Source organism: Corvus cornix, chromosome 1 (assembly GCF_000738735.6).
Source record: "Corvus cornix cornix isolate S_Up_H32 chromosome 1, ASM73873v5, whole genome shotgun sequence".
Lineage (NCBI taxonomy): Eukaryota > Metazoa > Chordata > Aves > Passeriformes > Corvidae > Corvus > Corvus cornix.
The window spans coordinates 73,396,405-73,424,013 of record NC_046332.1 but is presented as its reverse complement, the minus strand read 5'-3'; the positions used below and the strand labels follow the sequence as shown (position 1 = coordinate 73,424,013).

Below are 27,609 nucleotides of genomic sequence, written 5' to 3'. Positions count from 1 at the left end.
TTGTTTGTTTGTTTAAGTCTTTCTGCTAAATTACAGTAGTTCTTTCCTAAACTTTTACTTCTGTGGCTGTTAACCAAAGTGTTAATATGTAGTCATCACATAAATACAGGCAAAAGAAAGTATCAGGTAGCTTTTCCAATCTGTCTATCAATGGTGTAATATAATCTTTACTTAAAATTTACAGAAAGTATGTCTGCAGCAATTAGGCAAAGAATTACTTCTCAAAGGCCCCTTTTCACTGGGTGAAATTAATTCTACACATAGTACCAAGGTCTTACATAGTTCCTCAAACAACTCCCAAATTGAACAATTGTGTAAACTAGGATTGGATCTGATTAACTAAAGATTACTGAGTTATCTCATTGTTAGGTTCAAGATATACTTTCTTTCCCCTTTGTGCTTGCATTTCTTAGTGTAAAAACATAAATAATGGATAGAGGGGTTTAGTTTGTTTGTTTTACAGAAAGAAGCCCAAGCAATATTATTAGTATTAGAACTACACCATCACCTAAATTACATTTAGGTTTCTAAAACGTGTGATTGTTGGTGATGCTAATACTGTGTATTCATTTAAAGTCCCAATTAAATCAAAATTTTTTAGAATTTTAAAATAGAAGTTACTGATAATCTCTGGGTTTTTTATTGTCTTCTCTGTCCTCCATCTCCTGATTTTTCCTTGAAGCTATCCAGGGCAGGAATTGCTTTATATAGCTCCTAACACAACGGTGGTGTGATCTATGCTTTGAGGTGCAAGAGAGATGAAGATGCATTTCTGTTGTGCTAATAGCTGGGAGACAGTGAGGAACGAATTTCCTCCATTTTTGCTCATGTTTCTGAATTTATGATAATCTCTAGATATGATTGAACTATAAAGGAACACATTGCCACTCTACATATCTTATGAATACAAGGCACCATAGGACCCCTTTTCCCAGAAGCAGAGGATGAAATGGATCTTTTAATCAATTTCCTCATATGTATCCCTCTGTTTTATATTTTTCCCCAAGAAAGGTTGATACAGATTACTCTTTTTCTCCCCAGTGGAATTATTCAAATGCTTTCCCAGATGTGTTATATATTATCTTCTAGAGCTATAAATTAAACATTTCTACAGCCTATTTACTCTCATTTCAATTGCCTTTGTCTTACTTGCCTAAAATACATAAGCTAGGCATATTTACATGTCATTATTTTTATTTTACTAGCATATTCTATAGGAGATTTCTGGACAAAATATTTGTATCTACAAACATGATTTAAAAGTATGTTCAATTTTGAGTTTGCAAGTGTTTATTTTTCCTCATATAGCCTGTGGAAAATCTAGTCATAAAGACAAAATAGATTGCTGCTGAAACAGAAAACCACATTTTTCTTTCAGTCTCTTTGATTTTTCTGTATCACAAACTCAAATTTCTTGTTTAAAGCACCTATCCTCTAGTTTATGTTTGAAAGGTAATTATTATTATCTAATAAGGAAAATCACATGGATTTAAAAGAAACCCCAGGAAAATAATAACTATTTTACTATGCTAACTGATTAGCATTTGAGTATAATATACTGAAGACCTTCAAATGCCTTTGCACACCTCATTTTTCTTTCTCAGAGTGGATATGTCATAGATTTTCCGTGAGTATCTGGTTTTTCTTCCATAAGAGTTTAATTTTCTTTGGAAGCTTGGCTTGGTTTTCCCTGGTTTGGCTTACTTCACAGTTTTTAGCTGGTTTAGCAATCTCATATGTCACCTGTCTCCTATAAGGAAAGCATAAAAGAATTGGGGTTTTCCAGACTGGAGAAGTCTTATTGTTACATCTCATCATTAACTATAGCACATAAGCCTAATGTAGATTTTACATAAGCCTGTTGTAGCGAGCTAGCTCTTTTAGGATGTAAATACATTTTATATATAAATAATTTGTATTTAAAATACAAATATATTTAAAATATAAATATATTTTAAATACAAATGTAGGTAGGTCAGTAAACCTCTACATAGTGTTCCCTGTTTTTGTTTTGGTTTGATACATAAGGTCTTATCAGTGAGATAAGACTACCAAATGTATTCGTTCTTATTCATGGACATTCTTATTTTCTACCTAATTCGGTACTATCACTGCTATTAAATTCCAGGGTTTAGTTCTTAATTTTTAACTCTTACCCAAATGATAGTAACAATAAAAAAAAGAAAAAGTCTCTACCTTTATCTTAGGCATTAGATGTTTACCCATTTCTTCATCTTCCTATGGGAAAATAAAATCATGATTACAGGAATATCACACTAGGTTAATTTAGAAACAATAAAGACTTAAAACATTGGGAGAAGGAAAATAAAGAGCTTGCTTGTCAGCATGCTGATTTAAGATTTGAGTAAACTCAAACAGGATGTTAGGAAATGAAGACCAGTTAAGCATATTATAGCATTAAACAGTAAGACCTGTAATGTGTGCTTGAAACACATAGCAATGACAGGACTTCATGAAATGTAAATCAGAAACTTTCTGATATATCTCACCATTACAGGTATTTGTTTCTGGGTTAGGGACGTTGTGGTACTCTTATGGGAAAATATTTAAAGCTGAACTGAGTTGAGGGAGTTTTTTAGATTATCGAAGCACTGAGTTTTATCAGAAAATAGGTGTTTTAGGGACAATGTGAGAAACGTGTTTAAGAAATGTTATAGTAATTGAAGGTACTAGAAGTAGGTATTAGAAATCTATTAGATTAATAGAAGTGATTCTAATAATAGAAATTGCTGTTGGTTCATCATTTCACTGTGACATGATGAACCAAGAGATACAGTCTAATTCTTCTCTCCTCGAGAACTGGCTCAGTGCTTCACAGCAGCTATTTCTGATTTATACAGATAGATATAAATTATGAATCAAGTAATGACAGAAAGTAATGCATTAAATAGTTGGAAAAAGATCATTTGAAAGAGAAACACTCTATTCTTACAAATAAAAGGCATGTGGTAATTGTGAAAGTTTGGTCAGAAAAGAAAGATGCTATCCATTTAAATTTCTTTTCCCCTGCTTTAGCAGCCTTATGGCAGCAGGTCTGTTGTTTCTGATGATTGATACACATGCCAGACGGAAGTAGCATGATAATTATGGATCTATTCTCTTATTCATATGATGATATTAGACACTGCAGGAAAGAAAAAAGATACCATGTGTCATTCTCCTCCTTGACCAGATTTAAAAGTTTGTGAAAGAGCCCAAGTGCTGACATATAGTGTTAAGAAACTTTTCTTTTTCTTTTTATAAGTATTCAATTACTATCCAAATACTATTTCCAAAACTTTCACAGTGCCATAGCTTCTAATTTCCCTGAGAAGCATCAGTCAAACACTTTCTAATCTTATATCAAGGACGAGTATCAAATTCAAAATGGAAACTGATGACATTTGATATGTCTGCATCATACATAAGTGAAACTTCAATTATTTTAATAAAACTTTAAGAAAATTCACATGCTTTTCTAGTATCTATCCCTCCTGTGTGAAAAAGCACTTTTCTTGAAAAGTGTAATTACAGAAAGACCCTTTTTGCAATATCCATACTGCTCAAGAAAACGGTTCTTTTTTTGACATAAGTATTTCTTGCATTAAAAATCCCATTTCCTGGTAACTACACTTGTAAGCAAAGAGAAGGCTAAAAAATTCAGTTAAACAGTAGTACCAACAGACAACCTGACAGAAATTAAATTCAGCTCCCACTTGTAGATGGAAAATTCCATATTTTAAAAATTTCACGCATTAGTGAGGCAAACATTAATTGATTCACCCAGCATCTCTACTGTGCATTCATCCTCAAAGAGGTAGATTGGAAAATGATTGAGATTAATTCCCTGGAAGATTACAGAATCTAGGAACTCTCTAGTTTCTAGCTACCAAAGAATAAGCCTTGCATTTAGACAGTTATACGTTGCTTGAAATCAGTCTGTGTGACTAAATTAAAATAAAAACGTTTAAAAAACAAACTAACAGCCCCAAATTAAAAAAAACCCAAAAAGACAAACTAATGAAACACAAAACAAACCAAGAACAAAAGGACCCCCCCCAACTTTTGACTACTTTCAGATGGAAATAATATCTAAGAATGATATAGACGGGAGGATTCTGAGATAATTGGAGGAAACAGAATTTGGCCTAAAATGCAATGCTTTAATACCAGTAAATATTATATATGAATTATTGTTTTGAGTCTAAAATAATGAATCCTACAGTTTTCAGCAGGCATATTTCCATTTCACTGAAAAAGATTACATAAAAACTGACCTTAAAATCGTAAGAAATAGAGGCTAATAAGATATAACTAAATTAATCTTTCCCAGTCACTTCAAAACAATTCTATATTCTTTAGAAAAATCTTTCCAATGTTTCCTACTCTGTTTAGAAAATAATGACATGTTTCTGATTCTGATAATCACACTTCCACTGTCAAACACAAAAATAGTAGAATATATGCAATATTCACATCAGGTTATTAGAACAAAGTACATTTCTTCGTGGACCATACACTAATAAAAATGTGCCCTATTACCACTGATTATATTGGTATTTCAGAGTAGTTTTAATTGGAATATTTTTTCTTAATGATAAAGTTCTGTTTCCCATTTTCTGCTAAAAGTCAGTGCAGTAACTTCAGAGATATTCCTACTCCCATACCAGTTTAACATTTCAACACTTCCTGACATATTGTCTTGCTACTTCCACTTCCTTGAGTCTGTTATATTTACCTTTTTTTCTTTTTGTATATAAAGACTACCAGGGCAGCCAGTCATTTTTGCTATTCAATTTACCAATGCTTTTATCATAATTAAATTCTTAAATTACTATTTGATTTATGTATGCTTTGAACATTAGACAATTAAGTGCTCTGGAAAGTAAACTGATGCCACTGATTAAAGGGTGGGGGGTTTTTTAGGTAAAACCATCAATAGTACTGGCAATGGCTCATCAAGCTACACAGGGGAACGTGTTAAATGTCAGCATTCTGAAATTAGATCTAAGAAACTATCTGAAATAGTCATGCCATATCAAAGTTAAATGTTTCACAGTGTTCCCTTATTGCCCAGAAGTTTCTCAAGCAAGACCATAAATATTTTAAGACATCATTTTGGATGAGGTAGCTTAAATGTACATCTGTTGATGGCATTGTGATAGCAGCACCAAGGCACATTATTACAGAGAGTTTATCAACAGAATAATCAACAGAAAAATCAAAAGTTCATTCAAAATGTTTCTGATTATTATACACACTTCAAAACAGCTCCTTATGTAGTTGAGATAGTCATGCTACTGCTAATGAAAGATGTAATTCAAATATAGTTTAAAATATTCAGACTTTTTTCCTCTAATAATTTCATAGTTTTAGCAGTCTTTCCACATGTCAGTGTCCGTAGTTGTAGAAATAAATAATCATTTTAAAAAGCTGGATAGTAGTATTTTTGGGCAGCTGGTGGTTCTTTTGGGGATTTTTTTTTTTTTTGTTATTTTAAAAAACAGTACTAGATTTTATGAAACAGCAGAAATAGCACACCATTTTTTTGTTTTGTTTTGGGAATGTGGGTATGTTTGTGCACCCATGTGTGTGCAAGTGTGGGAGAAAGGTGGGAGAAAGATGTGACAAGTTGTATCACCAGGGGGCTTTTTCTTCTCCAATCTCCATAGTGACTGACAGCTAGTTATTTCAACAGATTCAAAGGAGCACTGGTCTTCACAAGTTTAATATATCTCACACATCAGGGAAGGCATTTTACTGTGTGTATGGCAGTTCTGACAATTCCTTGAGATACTATTCTGTTGAGAACAGACCACTTCTAATGCATGCAATGCCAGACAAGAATAGCTCTGTAGCCCAGTTTTTAATATATTTGATTCTTAGACAGCAAAAATAATCCCCAATATACTGGCTACTATGTGAAAAACAGATTGTGTTTTCCACAAGTGTTTTCTTGGTTTAAAACTGAAAGAAAGAAAAATCGCTTCCTATTTATTGACTGAAGCTGCTTTGTTACTGAAAAAAAACCACCTTGAACTTTTTGTGTGGTACTTAAAATTATTCAGAGCTGTTACAGTCCTGAAGTCTACAAAAATGGCGTCTTTATTAATATCTATTTGCTATTCTGTGATTTGCATAAAAGCAATACAATTAAAAAAGGAAACTAACCATTCTTCTTCTGAAAGAAATTTAAGACCCCTTCATGCCTTTAGTTTAAAGTTAAATGTTCAGGTTCAATTAAAAAAATAATTTTATTTGCAGAACAAATCTACTGAGAACAGTCTATTCTACTTATTATGATTTTATGTACTGAACTGTACTGAAACTCTAGTTTTAAATTAAGAAGGAAATGAACTCATGCATTAAGTTTAGACCATCTCTACATTAAGTGAATTACCTCATAAAGGCTCAAATAAAGTCATTCCGGATCTAAGACTCTGAGCAGATCACACTGATCTGAACAAAGAATTTACACTGTGATTAGTATAAAGTGAACTTCTCATTTACAGTGAAATATGGTTAATAAAAATCTGTAATCACAAAAACCCATACAGCTCATAGTGCACAGATATGAAAGTTCAGAATACAACAAGAATTCACAAACCACTTTTGCTTCAGAGCAGTTTCATTTCTAACTATACATTGCCTACAGTACCACTACTTACAACACTGGGAAAGCCTGGTTCGCTATAGGTTGCAGTGGCAGGTCTGCAATTTTAATAAGATCAGATTTTCTTTTCCTTTTGCAATAGCTACTTGCAAAGGGACTGTGAATAAGAATGTTTTAGGACAGCCAGGCAAAAAGCAAACTGCTATATTCATCTAAGAAAGAACATCTTTTCTGGTACTCTTAGAACTTCTACTCAAAACAATTCAGCATTCATTAATCCATGCAATGCAATAGGCCCAACTGACATAAAAGAACAGAAGTTCAAACTATATATGATATGTCAATCAGCTGTGAAGTGCAGAGTTGAGAAGAAAATTACTTTCTTAAATAGACCTAATTAGGTAGTAAAATCCAGAAATAAAGCAGATTTTATAAAGGAAATAACTTGATAACTGTAAAGAAAATATTTCCAGTGTACTTATAATGAAAAGTTTGTAGAGGTGGCATACCTTGAAATACTTTGTAACATATATGCAATTCCTGTTACAGACAGAAAGCTTTATAATCATCAAAAGTGTCATAGAAAGATGTAACATGCAGTGAAGACTTGATGTTCTATTAATGTCGGAAAATATGTAGAGAAGTATTTTTCAGAATACTGTTAACACTTTCTAATAATGATCAGAATTGTAATACCACATTTTCCAAATGCCATGAACTTTCCTGCTGGTTGGGTCAATTTTCCTATATAAGCTGCTGTATGTGTAATATTAAAAGGTGGATATAAAACTCTGGGTGTAATTTTGCAAGTACAGCTTTTTTTTGTTGATGTAAACTTTGACATCTGAAATTGTACATAATGTGTATATACAAAAGTCGGCATATAGGTTGTGTAACCAAAAATATGAGCATAAAATTGTCAACACTTCTCTTTTTCCATCCAAATTATCATCCATATGCCTAATACATTTTCCTTTTATCTTCCTCCAGGCTTCAGGCTAAATTTGGTTCTGCTTGGCAGATACCAACAAATGTGTGAAAGCAATAGAAATATTGTGTAATAACGACAAGAGAACAAAGCTATTGAAATAGTTATCTAGAGCATTCTTCCACAGAATAAAAGATCCTTAATTAGCAACTATCAGGATATTGCTTTGCTAGAGATCACATATTTTGTCTTCAAATGAAGGTCATCATGGAATAATTTTGACATTCAGTGCTAAAATATCTTAATAACTGCATTTACATAAAAAAAAAAAAACCCGAAAAACCAAAAAGCTCTTCTTAAAAGACAGACCTGACCCTTGTAGAAAGAAAAGCTCAGAAACCCCTTCACATCTGACTACAACTAAAAAACTAAAAATACTTGCCTTCCCTCAGCATGATAATGCAGATACTGTTTTCTAAAAAATCCGTTGTAGTGAAAACATTATGATGAAGAAGCATCTCTGGTGTTTCATTACTAACATCTCCTTCAGTGAGGTAAATCTATGAGAAAATATTCCTCCTGATAGTATTATTATCATCTGGCTGTTGGGGTTTTGGGGTCATTCCACATTATATGTAGCTATACTGAAAAAGAGCCCCTCAGAATCTGAACTGCATTATGCTTTGAAATTTTATGTCTGCTGTATGTGACCTCTGTGTCAGTTGCTTTTGAACCATGTGGTATGCTAAATAAGTGACAATAGCCCCAATTAGGTTTCCCAGATGTAGAATATAAATTTAATTTAAAGGTATTTTTCACTATTCTGAAGTGCTTAACCTCAAGGAGCACGCTAATGCACTCTGGAAACACCCTTTGCACACCGTTTCACTTAGTCTGATCTAAATCAGGAGCAGACACAAAACATCAATGGAGTTCACCAGTATAAGACATGGAGTAATCAAGGCTACAGCTTGTTTACAAATCTTCACAGGAAATCATTATGCAAATAATTTGTACATTACACAACCTAAACATTACAGCCATCAAGGGGTTTTTAGCATAAAAAGCTTAGGCCACTATTTATTACAATCCTATAAGAAAAAACAGTGTGGAAACCTATACATGGGGGTTTTTTGGGGGGTGTATATATATACATATATATATATATATACACACACATATATACAGAAGTTAAAACATACTCTTGGCTAATCACATTTTGATTTAAGTAGAACAAGTTACTAAAGTTACAGGAGTTATGTGTACATAACTAAGGACTAACACTTGGTCAAATAAGAACAGTCAATGCTACTGTTAATTCAGCTTTCTCTTGGTTATGTCCATCCCCTAATCCATCCTTGAAAACCAGTGGTCACTGTGTCTAAACTTAATAATCATATAGTTTGTAATTGTACTAAGTTGAGGACATCTCTAATGTCACTAGGCATACAATTATTAATGCATTTTCCTCCAAACAATACCAACTTTCAGCCATTGCAGTAGGTTTTCAGCATGTCTGCTTGTTGTGTCTCTTTAATCCTACCTGAAGTGCTTTTTTAAGCATGAGAGCTTTTCTTTGGTGCAATGATGCCCAGTTCCAGCTCATCTTTAACTGAGGGCAAAAGAGAGGATAAGCGGCAGAACCCTTGTGATTCAGTGCATGCCATGATGGAAGGTACCTGATGTAGCAGACCTTTGAGAGGGAGGAGGACAGACAGCAGGGAGAGGAAGATAGAAGGAAATGCCATCTCAGGCTTCTGAAATCTTGAAAGAAATGAACACCCTGCTGATGTCTTTAATAGTTCATAACAACAGCTGTCTTCCACTTGTGAACGTTTCCTATGATGTGGTGCTTCCTCATATGACACTCTTCAGTTCCATCTACCTCTTGTATTGCTTCACACCTCACTGCACCACAGGAGGCATCATACTGCAAAAAATTCTTCTCTTGTGAAGTGCCTAAGCACCACAGGAATAGTTTTCTCTGTCAGAATGAAAAGAGCCTTCATTGCATATTCCAGGTTGGGAATTCTTTTGGTTTTTTTTTTTGTTTTTTTTGTTTTGTTTTGGTTTGGTTTTTTTTGCTTTGTTTTGTTTGTTTGTTTGTTTGTTTTTCCCCCAAAACAAGCCAGTAACCATGAAACTATCTGACACCATTTAATAAACTAACATTGTAACAGAACTTAGTTAAATTGCCACATACATTATGGTGGCACTTTGCTGCATAATTTAGGTCTAATGTGCTGTTAAGTACATGAGAGTTGTATATACATATTTGAGCATACATAGATATCATGTACACCTATGATGCTGTTTAAATGAAAAGTATACATAGAAATATATGTGTCTATAGTTATAAAGTAATGTATATATGATGTTATCTAATATTTCTAATGCTCAATGTTTAATATGGCAAATACAAATATTATCAATCTAAAGACAGTCTTTGGATTATTCTGTTAAGTATCTTACTCCACTTCTGAGGTATTTTTTGATATTTGCTTTCTTTACTGTTCATTGAAGGATAATGTACAAAGTGTCAGACAAATACATGAACCAGTTTTATCATCTCAAAAGCTCTAGTGACTACTGAGTAGATATTTTTCCCATTTGATCAAACAATCAAAAATTGAAGGCTCAGTCCTGCAAATGCTTAGACATATAAAGAATTTTCCTCCCATAAGTAGCTCCTGGTGATATTATTAAATTTCTGGAAGTTAAATTTTTCAGAGCATGCAAATATAAATATGAGCAATATATTAAGTATTAAAAGCATTATTTTTGCTACAGATCTGCTCTTTAATTATACATTGTATTTGACAATAACCCATTTAAAATATTCTATTAAAAAACATTGCTTGGCTCTTTTTTTTTTTTTTTTTTGAGTATGGCATTTTAAAGATCTATTGAAAAAATCTTAAATGATTATTTAATTATTAATAATATAAATTAATTTGAAGCCTAAACAACATAATGCATTGGTAAAAAATACATTGCTATAGCTTGCAATTATGAGATGACTGTACATGAAAATGTGTATTTTATAATCTTAATTACTCTGGTATATTAATTAAACTTTAGAGTATAAAGCAGGGCATTCTGTAAGATAGCATTTAGCTGTTTCTAACCGTCTGGACCAACCGTTTGTTTCCTGACAGATTTTGTTGGGGTTGAGGTTTTTTTTTCAAAATTGGTGATATACATTCAAATTTTGAGGCTTTTGACAAAGGCTTTAGTTCAATATAAAACTATCAGTTCAATGGCTTTCTTTTTATTTTAGTCAAAGTCATGTTTTGTTTGTCAGGAAGACTTTTATTTAACAAATTCTAAAACATATTTGAGAAATAGTACTTTCCCAGGAAAATTATGTGGGTTTATTTTTATATTGATCAAGTCCACAAAAAATGAAAAAAATGAAGAGGTATGTTCACCTCACTTTCTAATACAAAGTTGGTATTTCCTATAATGATTACAGATATGCCAATAAAAAACAAGTTTAATGGAAATTAATGAAAAGTATTGTAGCACCCAGTAAAGTCTTACAAAATATTTATTAGTGAAGAAATACAATACAAAAGATTTTAAAGGTCGGATCCTACAATGCTTTGCTGAACAAGATGGAAATCAGAAAAGAATGCAGAATTTGACACTAGCTGATTTACTTCTGAGATGGATGTGTGATCTTTATATTGCATCAGTCCTTTAGGCCCAGATACTTAAAGGCATAAAACTTCATTATAAATTTTCTTTTTAGTAACTGTCATTTAGCCCTTTGTTTATTATATATACGTATTAAATAGTTCGAAGTTTACAGAAGACATTGAAAACTTCTCTGCTAACCAAAAGTGAACAGATTTCTTTGGGTGTTTTGCCTTTCTAAGGACTGCAAAAACAGGCCTTAGGGAAGATCTAACAGGAAACCTATTAAGTGACCATGAGATCACACACTAATCCTACCCTTAGGATAAAATCTAATCCTATCTTTTGACTGAAGTGCTAAATTCCTCCTGGCCTGTCATCAGCACTTGCATAATTACTTCTTTCTTGGTTTTGTGTGTGTGTGTCTAAAAGAGACTGTGCAATATCAAGCTTCATATATCAATAGCTCCAAGTCCCGGCACCAGATTTCACATCCTTAACTATTTTGTAGAATTTTTTTCTTACACACGTCAATGACTCATTCTTTGTGAAGATGGTTTAACCCCTAATTTACCTCAATTATTATAATGTAACCTATGTTTATGACATAATAATGACTTAATTAGAAGCATTAAGAATGTAATACTTTTACTGAAAACTCATACAAAGGAAAACAAAACTAATTGGCTGTTAACTTCAGTGGTTGTTTTCCATACCTGTCTGTAGCTTTCTGTAACTGTTCTGCCGAATTATTTTTACTTACGTCAAATTCTTATTGGAGAAGATGTGAGTTTTCTAGCCAGAAATGTAAGTAAGAATACACGGCACTTGTTCTTTCCACATAGATATAGTAATTTGGATATTTCAAGGTTCTAGTTGTTGGAAAAGTTTGTAAAATACAGTGTTTCTAGTAGAGGATGACATTTAGACCTACTGATGAATTAGGTTCTAAAAGAGTGCCTTCTTCCAAATATTCAAAACTACTTGAAAGCCACATCTATGTAACAGATGCATACAATATGCTATTATTTCTCTGGAAACCCCTTTTATGAACTACCTTATAAATTTTTGTTCAGGGATGACCCAGCATATTCAATTACACTCTAAATATTTTATGCAGCTACAGTATGAAAAGGAGAACATTATTTAAAAAGTGGTATACATGTGTTTTGGGTTTAGTTTTGTGGGGTTTTTTGTTTTTTCTTTTTTGTTGTTGTTGTTGTTATTTTGGTTTTTTAGTGTTTTTTTTGGTTGTCGTTGCTTTAAGAAGCGAAATATATTATTCAAATGAACTATACAGAGAATTTCTGTCTGGTCAATAATTCAAAGCTTCATTTTCTGTGATTTTGCTGGCAGATTTAGCAAATATTTATTGAGTAATACTAGAAGAATTCAATAAGACTAGAATTCAATTTATTTAGCCCTGTAGTCTCAAACCTTTTTTTTGAACATACAACATGTATATTCATCTGATTCAAAGACTTCAGTTGCTGCATATTCTACTAGGTAACTTCTGATGGTTAGTTACTCTTTGAGCTGCTTCTTTTTCAGTTCCATCTGAAAGTATCTAACTAGAGACAAACAAAACAGTCCAAGAGCTAATTTTTCCTCTTCATTAAATAGCAATAATTTTTAAAATGTTAAATAATTTAATTATTTTCTCATTCACCAATATAAATGACTCAGAAAAAAGTGCTGAGTGAAAAACTATTCAGGCCTTTTCATAGTATTACAAATACCTGCATTAGTTCTCACTTTTTTTTTTTTAATCTATGCATGCTGTTTAATGTTTTCGTAGCTGACAAATTTTATATGAAAGGTCCCTATATTAAAAATAAAGAAAAATATCAGAATATGTGCTATAATGCTTAATTTCAACTGGAATTTCAGGTATACAAACATCAAATCCTGTCCTCCACATATCACAGCAATCAGCTCAAAATGTAAATTGAACAAATATGGAAACATACAGAAAATACTGATAGTAATATCAGGCTTTCTCAGGTAGAAATTAAAAACTAATCACCAAAAGGATACAATAACTATAGAAGATTACTTGTATGTCCATGTTATATTTTTCTGAAATTATTTTAATTATTGCACCAAAATCATGCTAATCTGAGCTCCAAAATAAATGTATGCAACATCTGAAGAATGAAATCAGTATCAGTCATTAGACCTACTGGAACTAATGTTCAGATGTCCAGAAAAAAAAATACAAAAATTCTGTTTGGATGAAGACTCAAACAGAAATCTTAACCAAAATCAGTGCTATTAACATTAATTTGGATGATGTAACCCTTTAAAATCATACTTTATTTTTAAAATTTGCAATCTGTATATGATAATATTCACTTCCTGCCTTAAACTACTGGGAGTATTGCTGTGTAAGTTGAACAGTTACACATTTCAGTGGCAGAAGTGATGTTTGAATGCAGCTTTTATTAGCTTCCTAAGTGCCCAGTGCTGTTCCCATTGGCAGTGCTCCCATTGACTTCAATCAGGGCAGGAACAGGCCCTAATTTTGTAAGGCACTTTAGGATCCTTTGGGAAGAAAGGTGTTAGAAGAATACAAGCCATAATTATCAATTAGTTGCCAACAAAGCACTCTCACAAATATCTCCCATGGTCACAGAACATCATATCTTAATTTCAAATTTCTGTTGACTGTAGCAATTTTAATGCTGCTACTGGATTATTATTTGTCCAGGCTCTGGGACACTTTGTGACACCATAATTTCCAAATTTGACATGAAAAATTTTGATGCCTGTGTAACGGAAAAAAACCCCAAACTTCAACCAACCAAAGCAATTTTTCTAAGATTAGATAAAATAAGACAGACCAAAATACCTGTCTCTCTTCTGACTGTGCTGCCCTAACTACAGCTAAAACATCCTTTCCATATAAGAATCTGACATCAAGGATTGAAAGGCTGTACATATCTAAAGAGATGCTTACAAGTTTAAGTTTTAGCAATATTTTAAGTATTAAATACTCTATGTTCTGTATGTTTTTACCTTTGCATCTCTTCATTTAGATAGTTAAATTGAAATCTTTAAGTTAACCCCTGGTAACAAAAATACTTGCTCCCATAGTCTCTGCCCTGAGAATAACTACTTCCTTCTCAGTATTAATAAACAATTTTGACAACGTCAATCTTTTCAATATTTAGAATGCAGAGATACATATAAATTCACCATATTCCCAAATAATGAACTCACTAAAATGAGCTCCTATTTAACCACTGTGGTAATTTAAATTGTTTTAACACAGAAAGGTCAAAGGCCTCTTAGCAATTGTTCACTCAACTCCTAAAAACCCTGTGAGTCCCAAAAATAGATATGACCTGATTTTTTCTGAGTTTAATGAAAGCAACAACAACAACAATAAAAACAACTATTCTTATTGAAGTGTTTGAATAACAGCTATTTAACATCTTTATAATTCATTCAAATTCTGCAATCCCTATTCAGATAAAAAAAAAAACCCCACCCTGTTTTAGAAGACAAGACAAAATGACATTCAGAACCTATAGCTACTTATATATATAGCTTTACAGTTCAAATATCTGAATAAAAAAATTATTCATTAACCCTCATGGTACCTTTCTGCCATTTGCTTAAACATTGTTATCAGTAACCTTTTCAAGCCAGCAACATTCAACTGAAAACAAAAAGTAAGCATTTCAGAAACTGAACTAGTTTTAGATTGGAAAGTCCTTAGATCTTTTTGAACATATCAAAATGCTCTCTGATACACACACCTAATTGTATATTGTCTACATGAGTAAATCCAGAAAATACCTTTTCATAGGCAGAACATACTTTCATAACAGTAATCATAATCCAAGTAAGTTCAGAAACACTTCCTTCTCCCTCAGACAAACCAGAACTCAGACTAAGTATTGATGTAAGCCTGTGTGTGTCAGACACATATTTAAATTCCAAATTCCAAACATAAAAGTATGTTACACAAAAAATTCTGACTGAACCTGATGGGACAATTCACATAAATCAAATTTTCTCATGTGGAAGTAGTCAGAGAATCAAAATTTACTTTGGAAATTTTGTCTTCATTGCTGTGTTAAATGATTTTCTGTTTGGGTTGTGAAATAATACTGAGTTTTAATGATTAGGTGAACAATTGTGAGGCCTTACATCAACACACAGATGGAGATAAGGGTACCTAAGTCTAAGACAAACATAAATGAAAACAGTTTCACTATGTAACTGTAAATTGAAATTACATACTATTGAGCAGACCAATGATGGGAATTTTTTGGTATTTCACCATAGATGATTATATAGAGCAGTAAGTAATTCTCAAACTTTTAAACAGCAAATGAGGCAAAAATAATACCTATTTTAACATTAAAGAAAAAGAAATCTGAGTCATTTGGACAATTGCTCACAAGATAAATAGTATGAAGATAGACTGATGAGATGGAGGTTTTCTTCCTCCATAATCTAATCCTAGCCAAATCAAACAAAAACTTCTTAGTAGTCCAAGAAGTCTTAAGAAATATTTAAGTACAGATAACACTTGGTATATAAAATATACTGAAAACTATAGAACACATTCATTATATAAAATTATGTGTGGATGAAAAATATTACCCATCATAAATACATTCCATTATATCTTTAAAAACTGGTGAATTTAGAATCATTGTCTCAACTACTTCTCATATTTTTAGAAACAACTTTTCGCACAATAGTAGCAACTTCTTACTCTTTAGGAGAAATTATTCTTAAGGAAGAATTAATGTACTCTTTCGTACAATATGCATTAGTGGACTTTTACCATTATAAAAATATTAAGTAATATATTGCACAATAAAATTAATAGAGTCTACTGTTCAACATGATATTATGGCACATTGCCACTTACTTGTTGGAAGCTATTACTTGTCAGGCCAAAAAAGTTAAAAATAAACATTTCAGACCCAATCAGAAATTGTCAATAAGGATATCACTTTACCACTTAAATTACTCTGCTGAAAAGCTTCATTATATAAGCACTGTCTCATGATATGAAAAATCCTTTCTTTGAGACAAGGTGCATTTAAAAAAATTAACTGCCCCAAAAAAAATCTGTGTGGTGCACCAGACACATGTACATATAAATGCATGTTTATGCAAGTATGTATTTGTGTTACAAATTTACTCCAATGATGCCACAGGAAGAATTTTTTTTAAATCCCTACCTAAAACATAATTTCCTTTGACAATGATGAGGATTTTGCTTAAGGTGTTACACCTGCTACAAAAAAGCTACAAAACCAAACACACCTCTTCACTGCCTCACAGTGTAAGAATGGAGAGAGAAGGAGAGAAAAAAACATAGACCATGTGATTCTCCTTAGAAAATCAATAACTATTTAGAAGAGTACAATATTTTTCTTTAAAAGAAATAAACACACTGAAGAACAATAGCTTAGATCCCTTTACACACAACTGTGCTCAGTACTAAAATAAAAAGCAGCCTTCAAAGCACAGGCAGGCAGTTTGATTCAGCAATACGTAAGGAAAAAAGAATGACAAGAAAACATAAAATTAAAAAATGTGTAACTGTTAACTGTGTTTCAAAGAGTTAGAATGTTTTTAAACATTAATGTTATAAACTTGAAGAACCCATCAATATACAGTGTTTTAAATATTTTCCACCACCAGTATTGACTACATTGCATGATATGTTTGGATGGAAGTAAACAAAAAAATCCACCCTTAAAAGACCAAGCATAATTTAATCACTGAAAAAATAAAACAACCTTAAAACACAGCCAAAGCTGTAACTGAAGAGATGTTGTAGTCAGCTGAGATTTGAAATACCTTTGGAGCAGGGATTTTTCTTATGCATGTAGGCTAATAAACAGTCTCTAATAGGAAGAGAAAAAAACATACAGTGTAAAGACATTACATGCTTCCAAAAACGTAAAATCAATGGGAGAATTTTCATTCACTTCAAAACCATCAAATATACTGATTAGGCAATTTTTCCTTTGATGCACTTTTCATCATCACTAAAAGAAGATATTTATACTTGGGAATAAATGATTCAGCAGAATATTAATTCTTTGAAAGTGGTTCAAGTTCATTGATGTCAGTGTAGGCATTTCCTATAAATTTGAAAACAGAAAAATGTACATATTCTTGAATTTTGAGCTTAATTGTAACCTTGATATTTTGGTTTGTTATAAGTTACCAGATACCATCTAACCAGATGTACAGCACTGTATGTAACTACACATAAACTCATGTAACCACATCATTACATCACTTATAAAGAGTTGTATGAATGGCTCCAAAAAAAAAATTGTGAGAAAACTACTTAAAATTGGATAATTAATAAATATTAGATAAACTTAATGAAATATTAAATTCAACTTAGCAAACTGCCAGCCTGAAAATGTTTTAAAAATGTTTAATTTTCCATACTTTAAAAAAGAATTTACAATGATAAAATTGCATTATGGCTGAAGAGTACCAATGCTGAGAACAGCCCTGCTTTAATTTTTAGCAGAAAGTAACTGCCATTGGGACTAACAGTTTTATTATAGTTGTATCTAAAAAACTGATTAGCTCACCTAAATTCAGCATTTAGAAAGGGAACAAATCTTTGTCATTACTTGTAATAATTACTGCATAATTAAACACCATTATAAATTCAGTATTTTAAAACTAAATTCGGATTTCTAATAGAAAGACCTTTGTAAGAACTCCTGTCTTTCTCATAAATACATTTGTTATGTGTCTATTTATCCATTTGACTGATCAAATTCAATGGCATAGTAGTAAAGTTACAGAAAGTCAGTATCAGGCCAGTTTTTCCATGTGATATTATGTCAAATGTAAAAGGTAGAGGCTTAAAATACAGGAATATTAATGCCCCTCAATCCATATTCAGCCAGTTGAAAACTGGATTTGAGCCTGAACTTTTGTTCCTAGCAACCCCAACCCAGAATTTATATTACTATAATAGAAAAGTTGAAGCATTTTATGACTGGACTGACTTTTGGGTGACTATGTGGATATAGCATTTATCTCCTACATATGCTATATGAAGAATTTTTGTTTCATTCCAAGCCTAAAAGCTCTCACAACTCACATGGAAATATTCTTACATTACAGTAAAGACAATTTTAATTAAAAAAATATAGGTAGATAAAAGTGTAGGCGTACATATATATATATATATATGCATATTTATATATATGTACACATACACTTTCATATATACACACACACATATATATTTATTTTTTAAAGATGGTAAAAAAATACAGATGGTTAAAGTAATAATCTAGTTGATAATTAAACACTGTTTTCAGAAATTCAAAAATTGTACTAGATTGTTACCTTTCAAATTTTAAGACTTTAACTCAGTGCTTTTGTTCTAAGCATTTCTGAATAAAGTTGATATGATATCTCTGGAAAAAGCAATCTCATATTTTGTCCCCTTTCTCAAATATGAATATAAACTTTTTGCCACAGTATTGGTACAAAATTACCAAATGTGTTAATAATCTAATGTTCACAAAATCAGATATACCGTTGAAATCATAAGAAAAAAATATTTTATTACATGAAATATTGAACTACAAAATTATTATGTCAACCTTTTATCTTATCCCAGTCTGGACATTTTTGGAAGATCACACAGAACCATGTCATGATATTCAAATAGTAATCACGTGTCCAACCAGAAAAAAAACAAAAAAACATTTATATTTGACATGGTCTATAGTTTTCTGTAAAATTTAAAAGTACTGTAAATATAAGCTTGCAAAATTGCAGCAAAAGTAGTTGCATCTTCCATGGCAAAAACACCACAAATGGAACCATTTTTATCAATAGGTATTTCATCTAATTCAAGGTTTTGGGACCAAGTCCACAGAATTAAATAGAGGTATGTTGTCTGCTCATATGGTCCATCATTCTAAAGAGCTACATGTATATCTGTGGATGTAAACTGATCTTCCCATATAATCAGGACAGTAAGAGTCCAAGATAAAATTTACAGTGCCATATTACATCAGTGTTCAGTTAATTTGCCAGCAGATTGGAAATAGATGTGATTCATTTTGGAGGTACATAGCAGAACTACTAATGTTCATCATTATTGTACTCAAATTTTTCACTCTGCAAAACAGAAATACTAAGAGAACGGGTTACTTCAATGACAAAAAGCCAGACTCGTAAGAGCAAGGTAAATGTTTTGCAAGTTACTCAAGTCAGTGGAACACAGTTGTGCACTTACACAACTAGAAGCAAAATGTGGTCCATTAGCTGTAAGTTAAATAGTTAATTTGATAACCATTTAATTACAAACTTCATTACACTTTATTTCTTTGTATATTCAATTAACTAAACGCCTCTTGTTCCTAGGACCTAAATGTGCCTTTTTTTTGTATCCTATCTCTGTTTTGTTCAATGTTTTAAGCATACATTATTCTAAAGCATAACTGTGCTTAGCATTTCTGGAGTATCAGAATCATACTGCTAGATATTCTGAAAAGTAGCTGAATAATGAACAGGAAAAAAAATAAATTGTAAAGACTCGTAATATTAGGATACTATTTATACATAGATGGAAAACCACGAATCTGTAAGACAGTATTGCTGGACTGTAAAAGAGATCTGCATGCTCTCACTTCAGCAGAACACATTGCAAAGCTTCTTAGAAGGGCTGGGAAAAACAAATAGTGTGGCTGCCCCATTCAGTATGCTGCTATGCGGCCCACTTCTCTCACAGAAACGCCTCACTCATCTACTCCTCCATCGTCTTGTCACTCCTTAGCTTGAGGTCCTACATTTTCCACAGTAAGTGGATGCTGCAGAATAGAGGCACAAGTTCCCTACAATCAAATAATCAATAGAAATGTGAAGACTGTTTGAAGGCTGACAGCTATGGAATTGTGTCTGCCATTCACGCTCTCTTCTCTCCCCATTTTTCTTGTTTAATGCAAGTAGTGCCAATAGCATTCGGAGTTCTGCATAAGACAGCAAAAGACTTCAGCCTCCTTCTCTGGTTTGGAGACGCTGTATTTCAGTATGCCAGTCTTTAACCTAATGAAAGGCTATTCAGGTTCCCTGGAGACACTGAGCAATATAAAGAACCTGCCCTCTAAAAATGAAGGAGTTCTTGTTTACCCTGTCCTTCAGGATCTAGTGCCTTAATGGACTCTGCCCCCTGAGAGGGAACCATATGCATTAAACAGACTCTTAAGTTTCTGTAAGAAACAACATGCCGGTCAGACATTTTAGCTCCAGCTAAATACAGATCTAAACAACCTAGAAAACTGGGATCTTGTCTTTGTATTTTCTAACAGCCACAATTAGCTATTCCTGCTTTTTCAGATATATCTTCTACATTGTGTTTACCGTGGGTCATAAGCTCATTTTTATGCTCTTTTACCATTTTTTAAAATTACTTTAATAATCAAATTATTATGTGATATGAGAAAAGGTACCACTATATCTGTTTTCCTAAAAGGAATACCCCTAAGAAATACTTATAAGCTTTATAAAAAAATTAAAACATAGGAAAACATTCAGAAATTAAATACTGCAGTATGAACAATCCACTGAACATGTTTTCACAACCTGAACTGACCATTAAAATACTGGTAAAGATATATATATTAAAAAAAAAAAAAAAAAGGTGTGAGAATGTGGGCTCTGGAACTACAGAAGTGGAAGTTGCATTTTTGTCAGACTTTCAACTGATAAGAGGACTGACATAACATCTAGTGTTTCAAACAGTGTGTAGGAATGTCTAGAAATTACAGGCTATTATCTTCTGGGAGTAACCTCTTGAAATTCTGCTCATTTTGTTAAAGATGAGAGTAAAGTATGAAATATAGAAAAGAAAGGGGGGTGGGAGGGGGAGGGGAGGCGAGGGGAGGGGAGGTGAGGCAAGGCAAGGCAAGGCAGGGCAAGGCAAGGCAAGGTCTCACTCGTTTTTTTTCCAATAATTACATTGAGAAACCAGGATTCTCTTCCACTTTTTTTTTGTTCTTTTATCACAGAATTTCATGCACTTTTGAAACAAAATATGAGGCCACATGAGTGTTTCAGTAAGCTCAACTCGACTTGTAAAAAGACAAAAAAAAAAAAGGAGAGGAATATCACTTTAATAACCAGCCTAAACCAGCCTGATAAGCAACCTAAAATATTATTCAGAATTCTCAAAATAGGGTGGGTTTTCCTTCAAACAATTTATCCTCTTTTTAAATCAGAGGCACATCTCCCTTTGCCAATTTCTATTCCCATCTACTTTTTCTTACAATAATTATCCACAGATGATACATCATTGCAGCCACTGAGTGGGAACTCCTACTTCCATTGATGACCTCATTCACAAATAGCCCTTTCAGATATGTTTCAGGATGATTACTGACTAAAGAATATTATTTTTCACTCTGCATTCTTTTTCAAGGATTTATCTTCAGGAATGCACTTTTTGTAGGTAATTGATGTCATTTAATCTTTTTCTCCAGTAACACAACCAATAATATGTTTTTTCTACTGAAAAAAAGGTGAGTTGCTGAAAAGATTTAAATTAATTCTTCTGGGTGTAGTGTAGACCATTAGAAAAATTCTTCACTACCAGTTATTAAATGCATGTATAACACATGGAAGCAGCAGTACTACTGACCTCAGAAATGGCAGCATCAGAACACAAACATAAACAGAATGTCAAGGGATTTCTTTCAGCTATTTCTTACAAATCCAAGCAATTCCTGCTCATTTACTCATTTGTGGATGCTGCCTCTTTGTGGCAGAATGCCATGCAAAATGTACCTTTCACATTAGGGACCTCATCCTATGTTTGTACTGACACCTATGCAAACTCATAAACATGAGTTTAGAATCACACAGAAAAGATATATATCTACACATGGACAGACACAACGTTTGCAGGAGCTTCTCCTTCAATCCTTACTGAGTTAGCCTTTCTCTGGCAAAGTCAGTGAGGCTGAAAATTTTCTTACTCATATCCATTTAACAACAGCATGCCTTTACTGAGTTTAAATGGAAGAAGAACCAGGCCACTGGTTTCAGCAAGTTATAAAGGCAGCAATTCAAAGTTAGGGCTCCAAAACTGCACCTCAGGCAGCCACACACACATCTCTCGCTGGTGTCAGTGGGAAGTCTGCAGGAGATGGAGAGCACTGAACAGAATAGCCATTTGTTATGTCTCTTGTGACAAAAGAACACTCCTCAACTCTTCATTTCAAAATGAAATAACACTCCACTTACTAAACTGTCCAAGCTAACTACAGTCATGCTCATTGTTTTTTCGGGGTTTTTTTTTGCTTTTGCTCAGTGTGGGTGGCATAGAGGGAAGAACACATGCCAAGAAAACATTTTTCTTGAATTCCAACAGACCAGTTACATATCTTTGTTTTTTGTAGAAAGTGACAGATTGTACATGGGTAGGAAAAGCAGAATAGAACAGAGTCCTTTTGCAATAAAAGATGTACTAGTGAGCAACTCTGAAAACAGTATTAAATATAATAACCTAATGAAGAAAGAAAAAAACACATGTGAAATATCACTTACCCTATTCCATATAATAAAGAACACCTCAGTAAGGAAACAAAATGTAAATATAAAACTATCCTATTCAATATGTTGTTGAAACATATATCCCTGTGTTCCTTTCTAACCCATGTTATATATGCTGGTAATTACCACGTCATGTTTCGAAAACAGAGAACATATTATGTTTTGCCTAGAAACGTCAGATCTTTTTGATGAGCCTTAATTGCTAGTAAAGAGAACCCAACATACAAACAGATTATTTTGGCCAGAAATTTTAAAGTTCAGATACTCATTACTTCAGGATCTTACATTTGAAATATTTATCAAGTGTTTATTCAGAAACTATTAAAAAATCACATGTGCTGGGATACATATGAGACATCAATTGTCCCATCTTACAGTGATGCTGTGTTTATGAATATCCTTGCCATTGCCTGCTGCCCAAAGGGGTAAAGACATTTTATAGAGATGTGTACAGTCCATCATTTGGTCTTTCAGGATGCCAGTAAACATGTGGATCTGTACAAGTGCAATTGTACTCAACTAAACAATCATAAACTGGCTACAACAGTTGAAAATCATTATATTTTGGTTAACTAATATAAAATTTAAAAAAAAGAAAAAAATGAAACCAGCAAATCAAAAACGAAACTTTTTTTTACTGATAAAATGAATGCCTTCTACATGTCCCTCACTAGTTTGCCCAACCAGACTCCTGAGTAGGAGGTTGCTAAAAGATACATTTTTAAATAAACATGATTTTTTTCCTCTTGTGATCAGATTTTATGTCTTAGATTGTCTGTTAAGATTTGGTCATAACTGGCATTATCTATAGTGATTTAAAAGGTCCTTCTGATACTATATCAGATTTCAGAAGAAAACTCTCAATACAGTGCAATACTTTAAAGCAATCCACAGACTTTGGACCCCATCCTGAAAAAAAAAAAAAAAAGAAACACTTAAACATTCCAGTATTTTTACTTGTAAGAAGAATTCTTCATCATCTATCCTAATTTTTTGGGCTTTCGACTAACTTCGCTCAATGAGTGAGTCTCCAGAACTACACTCATTGGTAAAGTTATTCATGTGCTTAAGTGCCTGCAGGATGAAGGCCTAAGCTGGGACTTCTTTCACAAATAGAGATACTCAAGTGAGTTAAAAATTTGCAAGATTAGGCCCTAAAATAGTGAAGGAAAGAGAAATGGTAATGTGCATATAAAAATAGGTGCTACAATAAAATATTTTTTTATATTTCATCAATAAGTTATTTTCACTAACCAGTTATGGATCATATATCTCTGCACTCTTTAATGATTTGTCCACATCTACAGTGATCCTTTTAAAGATCATATATATTTTTTTTAATTCAAAAGTCCAGAAAGTATACAAACACATCCTTAAAAAAAGGAAACCTTGTATTAAAGTCGGGGTGTGCTAATCTCTCCATAAAAGCCATTTAGACTCACCCATGGCTAAAAGGGGAAAATGTGCGCCGTACTCTTGAACCAGAAAGAAAACTAAAATAAAGAATGTCTGTTAAAAAAACCCAAAAAACAAAACCAAAACCATAAAAAAACACAAAAGAAAGCACGACCTGAATATGACCTGACAAGAAACCAAGAAACCTCCTGCCACCTTCCCCAAACACACATGGCCACGCACACAATGACAGTGTTGTGCCCATTTTACACAATAGGTGGTTTCCCACTTCCAAATGCAGGAAAAGAGAAAAAAACCAAAACCAAACCAAACTGAACAGCACACCCTTTCAGAATCATTCCCCGAAGCTGAAAAGTCCTGTGCCAAGGCACTTCACCCTACAATAAAATGAATTAAAAGGGGGAAAAAGAGGAGGGAGGCAAGGTGTGTGTGGGGGGGGAGGTCAGCATTTACGTTTCTTTGTTTTGCGTGTGGTTGTTAAATACAAATACTCTAGAGAAGGAGCTGCTGAGACTGGCGAGGGGACGGGGGGGCAGGGGGGCTGTTTCTCAGAACTGGCTGAATGTGGTCTGTTTTTCCAGCACTTCGAGGTAGTCCGGCTCTGCGTTTAGTTTTGCTTTTAGCTCCAGATACTCGTTCCTGTTGGGCTCTACATAGACAGTACTCGGGGGGCTGTAGAGCACCGTCTCCCGGAGCCTGGCGTCCCCCGGCCCCGGGTGCAAGTACTGGTGGGCACGCCTAAGGTCATAGTTGGGGGAGTAGGTGTAGGCGGCGGGGAGCTTGGGGTAGTCGGGGAGGGTGGAGCCGGGTGTGCCCAGTGTGGAGGGGGAGTGTTTGTCGGGCTCCAAAATGCCCCTGTAAAAGCGATCGGCGTCTTGCACCGGCGAGAGCAGCTCCTCCCGCGGCTCGATGGTGCTCACGCTGTACGCGGGGCTGCGCGCCGGCGCATCCTCCCCGCCGGGCGCGGGCGGCGGCGGGGGCGGCGGGGGCGGCGGTGCACCCCCCCCGGATGGCAGGGGGTGGCTGCTGTAGGTGACCTTGAGCTCGTGAAGGTCTTTGTAATCCTCGCCCGAGTTGCCTTCCCGGGAGCGGTAGATGGGGTTTTTGCACATATGGCCCAGGGGGTGAGGGATGTACTCGTAGACGTGGCCGGCGGGGGTCTTCACCTTGGGCAGCGCCGTGCCCCCGCCGCCGCCCCCGCCGCCGCCGCCGCGGTGGGGCGGGTGCTGCTGGAGGTGGGGGTGGTGGTGGTGGTGGCCGCCGCCGCTGTAGACGCTGTACTGCATGTTGAAGGAGCTCACGTCGGAGTTGTTGGCGCTGGCGTGGTCGCCCTGGCCCTTCTTGCGCCGCTTCATCACCAGGACGAAGAGCCCCGCCGCCACGAAGACGGACATGATGAAGACGAGCAGCAGGCTAAGGATCAGCACCGAGAGCGGCACCGAGGAGCTGCCGCCGCCGGCGCCGCCCGCGGGCGCTGAGCCGCCCGCCGCCGCCGTGCCATTGAGGCGCACGGTGGAGGAGGAGGGGGTGGTCCTGGCTGGCAGCTGGCCCGGGGACGGCGTTGGCGTGGAGACGACGATGTCCGAGTAGTCGGGGCACAGCAACTCCGCCCGGACGGCCCGCATGTCGCTCTGGGCAAACTTCTTAGGGGACTCGCAGATAACCTGGTCCACCAGGACACCGGTGTTGAGCTGTTCCAGCCACAGCTTCATGCCCACCACGTCGCAGGTGCAGTCCCAGGGGTTCTCGTGCAGGTCGATCTGCAGCAGGGATTTCAGCTGGTCGAGCACCCCGCTCACTGGCAGGTAGGAGAAGTGGTTGCTCCGCAGGCTCAGCCTGTAGAGAGACAGACCAGAAAAAATGTTCCCTGGCAAAGACCTCAGCAGATTGTTGTTCAAAAACAAGAGCTGAAGGTTGGGGACAGATTCAAAGGTGCCTGCCTCTATCTCCCGGATGACGTTGTACTGCAGGAAGAGGTACTGCAGGCTTTGCAGCCCAAAGAACAGCTCTGGGCTCAGCCGCTCGATCCGGTTCCCATTCAGGTACAGCCTTCGCAAATTAGTTAAATCCCCAAAAGCCCGGTCCTGAATGACCGAGATCCGATTATTGCCCAGATGCAGCAAATCCAGCCCAGTGGCATCCACAAAATCTGCCCTGCGTACCAGCGCAATGTAGTTTTCCGTCAAATACATCTTCTTAGGATTATAGGGTTTGGGCTGCAGTTCAGAAATGCTCTCAATCTTCCTCTCCTGACAATTGACATTGAGGCCCAGGTCAGAAATCTGCAAGTTGCAAGTGCAGGCAGTGGGGCACTCCAAAGGCACCGGGGATTTGGTCTGGTAGGCAATGCTGGGGCCATAGTTGCTGTATCCCAGGTCTTTTGAGGGCAGGCGGGAGGTGGGGCGCACCCTCGTCTTGTTGGGTTGGCGGGTCCCTTTGGGGGGCTTCAAGGGAGATTTGTAAACAGCTGAAGAAGAAGTGGCCACGGAGTTGACCGAGGCCGGGGTAGTGTGGAAATACCCTGTGGTGCTCAATGGTGTCTGAGGTCTCATTTCATAATCAGAGATGAGCCTCCTGGGGCAAAGCTCCTGCTTGGAGACTTCATCCAAGTCTCGACCATGTAAGCGGAAAGGGGTCTCGCAAACCACATCTCCCACCAGAGCAGAGTATGAGATACTGTCCAGCCAATCCTTTAGAGCAATCAACTCACAGGAACAATTCCAGGGGTTTTCCTCCAGCTGCAGCTCCACCACTTTATCCATGTGCTGCAAGAGGCCCACATAGGGCAACAGCTTCAGCCGGTTGCCCCTCAGGTCCAGGTGAGTTAAGGGCACAAAACGGAAAAGGTTGTTGGGCAAACTGGAGAGGAGGTTATCATTGAGAATCAGCACCTGCAACAAATGCAGTTTGCTGAAGGCATTGGGTTCAATGACGCTAATATAATTATAATCGACCTGTAGGTATTCCAAACTCTCTAGCCCAAGGAAAGTGTCATCCCGTAAAAGTTCCAACTTGTTATTGTTCAAATGCAGCCTCCTTAAACCTCTCAGACCATGGAAGGCCCCAGTTTCGATGTCTTGTATGTCATTGCTCCCCAGATGCAAAATTGAAGCCCCTGTGTAATTGACAAACTGGTTTGGGTACAGCCTGTTCAAAAGGTTCCCAGACAACAGGAGGTGGTAAACAGGGAACCTTGGTGGACTGATCTCAAAAAGGCTGATGATCCCTCTGTTTTCACAGCTCACTGTTAAGATGCTGTCCTTCTCCTCACAAGGACATGCGTTATCACAGATTTCCCCATAATACTCGATGCTTTCTGCCCAGGAAAGGACTAGTGATGTTAAAGCAAACGCGATCGTCTGCAGCATCCAGATATGCATTTTTTTGTTGAGGTCCTGTTCCAAAGTTACTGTAGAGCAGCAAGCATACATTTTATTTC

The 27,609-nt window shown here is 35.5% G+C and overlaps 1 protein-coding gene across 3 annotated transcripts in view; it reads right to left on the bottom strand.

Annotated features, from left to right (window-relative positions):
- Positions 1–2,150: 2,150 nt before the first annotated feature.
- The window catches only part of SLITRK5 (SLIT and NTRK like family member 5), a 28,060-nt gene continuing 2,601 nt past the window's right edge, over positions 2,151–27,609 (bottom strand). For all 3 annotated transcript variants that reach the window (XM_039555207.1, XM_039555263.1, XM_039555321.1), the window contains one exon: positions 2,151–27,609. In XM_039555207.1, the coding sequence (XP_039411141.1) occupies positions 24,719–27,601 (2,883 nt within the window). In that variant the 5' untranslated portion in view covers positions 27,602–27,609 and the 3' untranslated portion in view covers positions 2,151–24,718.